This window comes from Portunus trituberculatus, chromosome 32, assembly GCF_017591435.1.
Source record: "Portunus trituberculatus isolate SZX2019 chromosome 32, ASM1759143v1, whole genome shotgun sequence".
NCBI classification, from domain to species: Eukaryota; Metazoa; Arthropoda; class Malacostraca; order Decapoda; family Portunidae; genus Portunus; species Portunus trituberculatus.
The window spans coordinates 13573640-13581139 of record NC_059286.1 but is presented as its reverse complement, the minus strand read 5'-3'; the positions used below and the strand labels follow the sequence as shown (position 1 = coordinate 13581139).

The following is a 7500-nucleotide window of genomic DNA, read 5'->3' as shown; positions in this document are numbered from 1 at the left end:
TCACCAAAACTTCTTCCTGACTGAAAGGAAAAAGAAAAAGAAAAGTTTTCGCTAAAGACCAATGTAAAAAGGAAAAAAGTTAAAAGAATAAGGAAAAAATCAAGAAAAAAGGAAAAAATAAAAAGAACAAGGAAAAAAGAAGGAAATGAAAACGAAAAAGGAAAAATGAAGAGAAAAGGGAAAAATCAAGGAAAAAGAAAATGAATAGAAAAGAAAAATAAAGAAGGAAAGGAACAATGAAGGAGGAAAGAATAAAATGAAGAGAAAAAAAGGAAATATTAAGAAAAATGAAATAATGAAAAAAGGGAAAAAAATGAAGGAAAGAAAATATGAAGAGAAAAAAGGAAAAATCAAGAAAAAATGAAATAATGAAGGGAAAAACGAAAAAAAGAAAAAGGAAATATCAAAGAAATCAAAGAGACAGTGGAAGAGAAAGGAAAGAGAATAAAGACGAGAAAAAAGATTAGGCAAATTTAATCCGACTAAAGGTAATTAAATCCTCCACAAACTGATAAAGAAGAAGAAAAAAAGAAAAGAAAGAAAAGAAAAGAAGAAGAAGAAGAAGATAAAGAATAAGATAAGATAAGAGAAAAAAAATTGATAAAAAGGGAAATATAAAAGAAAATGGAATGACAAGAAGAAAAAACAGAAAAAAACGGAAAAATTTCAACTCAACCTCCCAAAACAACGAAAGGGGAGGGAGAGAGAGAGAGAGAAGGAAGGAAAGAAAGGGAAAGGAGGCACAGAAGAAGAGGAAGAGGAGGAAGGGAAGAGAACACAGGAAATGGAAAACACCTTTTACAAAACTTTGATCTTCCTTCTTCTTTGCTGAAAAAAAAAAGACTTCTCAAAACATGGAAGAGGAAGAAGAGGAAGAAGAAGAAGAAGAAAGAAGTAAACAAGACAAAATGAAAGAAAAACAGACTTCACAAGACATCAAAAAAAAAAGAAGAAAAGAAAAGAGGAAAATAACACACAAAGGAAAAGAACAGAGAAATTTCCTTTGCAAAAAAAAAAGAAAAAAAATGAAGGGAGAGAAAAGGAAAAGAAAATGTGAATGAAAATTTGGAACATAAAGAGAAAGGAAAACAGGAAGAAAAAAGAAAAGAGTGAAAAGAAAATGAGAAAATAACAAGGGGAAGAAGAAGAAGAAGAAGAAGAAGAAGAAGAAAAGAAAGAAAAAAGAAAAAGGAAGAAACGAAACGAAAAAGAAAAAAGAAAAAGAAGAAAAAGATGATGATGATGAAGAAAGACAAAGAAAAGAAGGAAAAAAGAGCAAAAAGAGTAAAACAAGAACAATAACAAAAAAGGAACCAGAAACGAAGAAAGGAAAAAACAAATAGAAACAAGAAAATGAAACAAATAACAATAAGGAAAAGAAATAAAAGAAAAAAAAAGAAGGTTACGAGGAAATATAAAAATCGGTTAAAGAAAGAAAGAAAACTATTGGATTGTCATAAAGTGTCCACATGAGAGAGAGAGAGAGAGAGAGAGAGAGAGAGAGAGAGAGAGAGAGAGAGATTACTCATTACTGTCTTACCGTCCCTGCAAACCTCCCGTCACTCGCACACGCACGCACGCACGAACACTTACCTGGAAAAGAGGAGGAAATATTAGTGTTTCCCTTTGTGTTGGAGGAGGAAAGGGAGAAGGAAAAGACACACGAGGGAAAATGAAGAGTCAGGCCAGGGAAACATGAATAAATATGTAATATGTGATGAATAAAACAACAACGACAACTACGACACTACTACTACTACTACTACTACTACTACTACTACTACTACTACTACTACTACTACTATTGCTACTACTACTACTACTACTACTACTAATGATAATAATAATAATAATAATAACGATAACAATAATGATAATAATAATAATAATAATAATAATAATAATAATAATAATAATAATAATATAGAGATGCATATTATCAATTTTCCTTTACAAAAGAAAGAAAAATTTAAACAGATAATAAAACAAATAACATAATACAAGTTAATAACATTAATACATAAGCAAGACAGAGAAATGGAATCCTCTATGAGAAAAATAGCAAGAATATTGGAATTCCTCACTAAAGAAAAAAATGAACCAAATAGAAATAGAAAAAAAAAAAAAAATTAACTAAAATAGAAAAAAAATGAACGAAATAGGAATAGAAAAAAAACTTACGAAATAAAAAATAGAAAAAAATAACCAAATATAAATAGAAAAAACTTTACCAAATAGAAAAAAAAAAAATGAACCAAATATAAATAGAAGAAGAAAAAAACTAACCAAGGAATAGAAAAAAAACTTAACCAAATAGAAAAAAGGAAAAAAAATAAACCAAATACAAAGAGAAGGAAAAAAAAATTATGATACACATTTCAAATAGTAAAGAAAAAAATGGATAAATTTAATAACGAATGAGAGAAACAAAAACAAAAAAATAAAGAATAATCAACAGCAGAGAAATTTCACCCATCCAAACAGAAAAGAAAAAATTGAATGAAAAAAGAAAATCCCCCGAGATAAAAAAAAAAAGAATAAATTAGATAGCGAATGAGAGAAATAAGAAAAAAAAACAATAGAAATATTCAACTCCATATAAATTACACTAATTAAAAAAAAAGGAAGAACGAATAAAAAGAATGCAAATAATACCAGAAAAAAAGAAGGAAAAAGAAATCAAATAAAGAAAAGAGCGAAGAAAAATATAATGAAAAATAACCAAGAATAAAGAAAAAAATATAATAAAGAATAATTAAGAAAATAAAAATTACACAAATAAAAAAAATAAAGGAAAAATGAAGGAAAAAGAAAAAAATAAAGAAAAGAGCGAGATACCAAAAATACGATAAAGAATAATAAAAACCACTAAAACAAAGAAAAATTAATAAAAAACCAAATTCCCAACAGAAAAAAGAAAAAAAGGGAAAAAAGGGAAAAAAGGAAAAAAAGCGTATGACGATTAATTAGCGACAGTCTATTGGAAAAGGAGGGAGTTTGAAAGGATCCTGTGAACTAAAAAAAGGGTTAGACTGAGGCAGAGGGACATCCGATCTCATTGTAGGATCCATTAAAACTATCTCACACTCTCTCTCTCTCTCTCTCTCTCTCTCTCTCTCTCTCATTCACACTTCGACTGGTACGAATTTAATCTTTCTCAATTTTTTATGTTAACTCTCTCTCTCTCTCTCTCTCTCTCTCTCTCTCTCTCTCTCTCTCTCTCTCTCTCTCTCTCTCTCTCTCTCTCTCTCTCTCTCTCTCTCTGACCCCTGACTCCCAAGCAGGTCAAAGTCGTGAGGTCAAAGATAAGTTGTATATTGATATAGTTTTCCAATAGATGGCTAGTGCTCTCTCTCTCTCTCAGTGTGCGCGTGTGTGTGTGTGTGTGTGTGTGTGTGTGTGTGTGTGTGTGTGTGTGTTTCAAGGTGTGGAAGGTCAAGGGAAAATTTATGAGGAAGGAAATGTAAAAGAAAAAAGATCTTGGTGTGAAAAGAAAAGAAAAGTGAAAGAATTTAAAAAGTGCTTTAATGAAAACATGAAGAGGAAACGAGAGAGAGAGAGAGAGAGAGAGAGAGAGAGAGAGAGAGAGAGAGAGAGAGAGAGAGAGAGAGAGAGAGAGAGAGAGAGAGAGAGAGAGAGAGAGAGAGAGAGAGAGAGAGAACAAAAGAGTCAAGAATACACTTAAAAAACCAACTACAATGCACAACGAATGACGTCACGAAGCTGAAGCACTCTCTCTCTCTCTCTCTCTCACTACTTAGGCAAAAAATAGGTTGATTCAAGAAGGGAAGAGAGAATTACTAATAAAGAGGAGAATAGCAAAAATGAAATTAAATAACTATACTATCACACCAAAGAAAGGAAGAGAAATTAAGATTAAATGTACAGAAATAGGAGAAATGAAAGAAATGAAAAGAAAAGCGAAGGAAATGAAACCACATGAGAAAGGGAAACAAATGGACAGGAGAAAAAAAAAACAAGAGGAAAATATTAAAGAAAACGCAGAAAAAATAAGATTATATACATTATCATTAATCTACACTCTCTCTCTCTCTCTCTCTCTCTCTCTCTGACAGACTAAAACGAAAAAATAAATAAATCCAGCAAGAATAAACCAATATAAAAAGGACTAAAGACACACACACACACACACACACACACACACACACACACACACACACACACACACACACACACACACACACACACACACACACACACACACACACACACACACACACACACACACGGTGAAAAATATGAGGAGGTGTCTGGGAAGAGATTAATAGTGAGATTCAACACGATGGAACTGTTTCTGTGACGAAGATGGAGGAAAGGGATGAAGGGAGGGAGGTGGAGGGACGGACGAAGGGATGGAAGGGAAGGAGGGGAGGAATAGGGGACGTGGGATAAGGAAGAGGGAAAAATATAGTTGTGTGGGGAAAAATATGAAAAATGCGGAGATCCCTTAAGATGTGTGTGTGTGTGTGTGTGTGTGTGTGTGTGTGTGTGTGTGTGTGTGTGTGTGTGTGTGTGTGTGTGTGTGTGTGTGTGTGTGTGTGTGTGTGGTGAGATAGGAAGGAAAAACAGATATGTAGATGGAGAGATATGGAAGTGAAAATAGATAGATAGATTGATGCATTGATTGGACTAATAGATGAATTGATAGACTGATGCATAGTGAGATACGTACATACATACATACATACATACATATATAAATAGATTAAAGTAGAACAGAGAAGCTTTAGTGAAAAACAAAGGTTAAAAAGAATTGATGTGCATTACCTGAGAGAGAGAGAGAGAGAGAGAGAGAGAGAGAGAGAGAGAGAGAGAGAGAGAGAGAGAGAGAGAGAGAGAGAGAGAGAGAGAGAGAGAGAGAGAGAGAGAGAGAGAGAGAGAGAGAGAGAGAGAGAGAGAGAGAGAGAGAGATGTTCGCTCTACTTCTTTATACCCCTTTTCTTGAACACACACACACACACACACACACACACACACACACACACGCCCGGTAGCTCAGTGGTTAGAGCGCTGGCTTCACAAGCCAGAGGACCGGGTGGAGATATTTGGGTGTGTCTCCTTTCACGTGTAGGTGGTGTTCACCTAGCAGTGAGTAGGTACGGGATGTAAATCGAGGAGTTGTGACCTTGTTGTCCCGGTGTGTGGTGTGTGCCTGGTCTCAGGCCTATCCCAAGATTGAAAATAATGAGCTCTGAGCTCGTTCCGTAGGGTAACGTCTGGCTGTCTCGTCAGAGACTGCAGCAGATCAACACACACACACACACACACACACACACACACACACACACACACACACACACACACACACACACACACACACTCACGGTGGTAGCCGATCTGCCAGGCGCGTCTCGCTGGCGGTGGGTCTTCCGTGACAATCTTCTGACAGGAGCCGATCGAGAAGGTGCCGCCCGCGTCCTCCATAGCCCTCACCCCGCCACCGCCGCCGCCGCCACCGCCGCCGCCCCCTCCGCCACCGCCGCCACCACCACCGCCGCCACCGCCTCCCCCAGCGTGCCTCTCCCCCGCCACCACCTCCACCGCCGCCGACTGGCCCACCACCTTGGCCACCAGCCTGACCCACCCCACACGACCCACTCTGACCACTCTAACGAGCCCCCGCGCCGCCCCCTCCTCCTCCTCCCCCTCGGTGTCCGCCCCGTAGCTGCGTCTCCGGGGCCTGGGTGGGGCGTGCGGGACGGGGCGGAACTCGGAGTGGGCGGCTGGGGGTCTGGTGGGGTACTGGGGCAGGTTTACGGGGCATAAACGTCACTGGGTGGGCCTTGTTGGGGCCTCACATTGGGGCGGGGCAGGGCAGGGAGGAGCTGGGCGGGGCGGGGCGGGGTACAGTTGGAGAAGCGACACAGTGTAAACAAAGTAAATAAAGACGAAATGAAGAACGAATAGTGAAGATAAGTTGCAGATATCACTGTTTATATTCCTTGTGTAGGCGTGATTGGGCGTCTCGGGCGGCGGGCGTGGCTCCTGCAGGCTCCGTGATGCGTGGCGCGCCCCAAGGAGTGCCTGGGCGTGGCGGGACACAGCATGGGACTCCTGTAGCGGCGGCGGCGGCGGCGGCGGTGGCGGGGGTAGCGGTGGCGGCGGCAGTAACTCGTCGGCAAAATTTTGTTCATTCAACGTGAAAATTTAGGAAAACTTGTATATTTTTCCTTCTTTTTCCTTTTCAACCCATTAAAAAAAATCACATTTCCGTATCTCATCTCATAATTCAACACACGTATTTCTCTTTTCTTCGTTTCTGTTATTCCCGTTTTCGTTATAGTGATTTATTTCCCTTTCTCTCTCCCTCTTCCTTTCTCTCTCCCTCTTGCCGTGTTTCCAAGAGTTTAGTTCAGTCTGTCCTTCAGCGCGGCCAAAAAAGAAAACGGATTGGTATGCATGGAATTATCGCTCAGCTGTGTCTCGTTTTCTGTTCCCTGATTGGTTGATGGCCGCTAGGGAGTGGTGGTGGTGGTGGTACATAGTGATGGTCAAAGAGAGAGAGAGAGAGAGAGAGAGAGAGAGAGAGAGAGAGAGAGTTTCCATATATGCTTCTAAATCTTTTCCTCATATTAGAATGAAAACAAGGAATTAATGTGAATGTGTATGTCAGTCTACTAATCTAATGTTCCTTATGCCAAAATGTCTATATATCGATCCGTCTAATTATTCATTTATTAAGTCTAAATTTAAAATATAACTTAAATCTATCTGTTTATCTATCTATCTATTAAACTATCAATAAATCTACTGTACCAATTCTTCCACTAAATCATTAAACACAAATATATTCTAACTTTTTTTCTGTTCAATATTCATAAAGAAAGCTTCATTTACCACTGTGTGCAAATATAAACACTAAATCAACTATATTTAATTATCTATCCATTTATTTCCTTATCCATTCATATCTCTATCTATTTACTAACCAATTAACCAAACTATTTTCCTATCACTCCGTTCCTTCACTATATATAAAAAAAATTATTATATCAAGCTATTTTTTTTCTTTTCAATATTCGTGAAGCAAATATAAATGTTCTGTTTTCTTTTTCTTTTCTTTTTTTTTTTTTAATCTTGGTCATTGTTTTGTCTTGGTAAGGAAATAGTGAAGGAATGTTGAAGCAATCTCCTCCTTTCTTTTGGCATCTTTTGTTCCTTAGCTCGTGTGTGTGTGTGTGTGTGTGTGTGTGTGTGTGTGTGTGTGTGTGTGTGTGTGTGTGTGTGTGTGTGTGTGTGTTGATAAAGAGTTATACCTGTCTTCCTTGGTTACCTTTCTCTCTCTCTCTCTCTCTCTCTCTCTCTCTCTCTCTCTCTCTCTCTCTCTCTCTCTCTCTCTCTCTCTCTCTCTCTTTACTTTTTATTTCCTCTTGTTCTATTAAAAAAATATACACGGTAATATTGTTCTCTTTCTTCTCTTCCTCTTCCTCTTTCTCTTATTCCTCCTCCTCCTCCTCCTCCTCCTCCTCCTCCTCCTCC

The 7500-nt window shown here is 37.8% G+C and overlaps 1 protein-coding gene across 4 annotated transcripts in view; it reads right to left on the bottom strand.

Annotated features, from left to right (window-relative positions):
- The window catches only part of LOC123511810 (band 7 protein AGAP004871-like), a 308047-nt gene that overhangs the window by 62077 nt on the left and 238470 nt on the right, over positions 1-7500 (bottom strand). The window contains exon 1 of one of the 4 annotated variants that reach the window (XM_045267843.1): positions 5346-5477. The exons of the other annotated variants lie outside the window; for them this stretch is intronic. Within the exon in view, the coding sequence (XP_045123778.1) occupies positions 5346-5445 (100 nt within the window). The 5' untranslated portion in view covers positions 5446-5477. Of the gene's footprint in view, positions 1-5345; positions 5478-7500 lie in introns of those variants that run through there. 4 annotated transcript variants of the gene reach the window in all.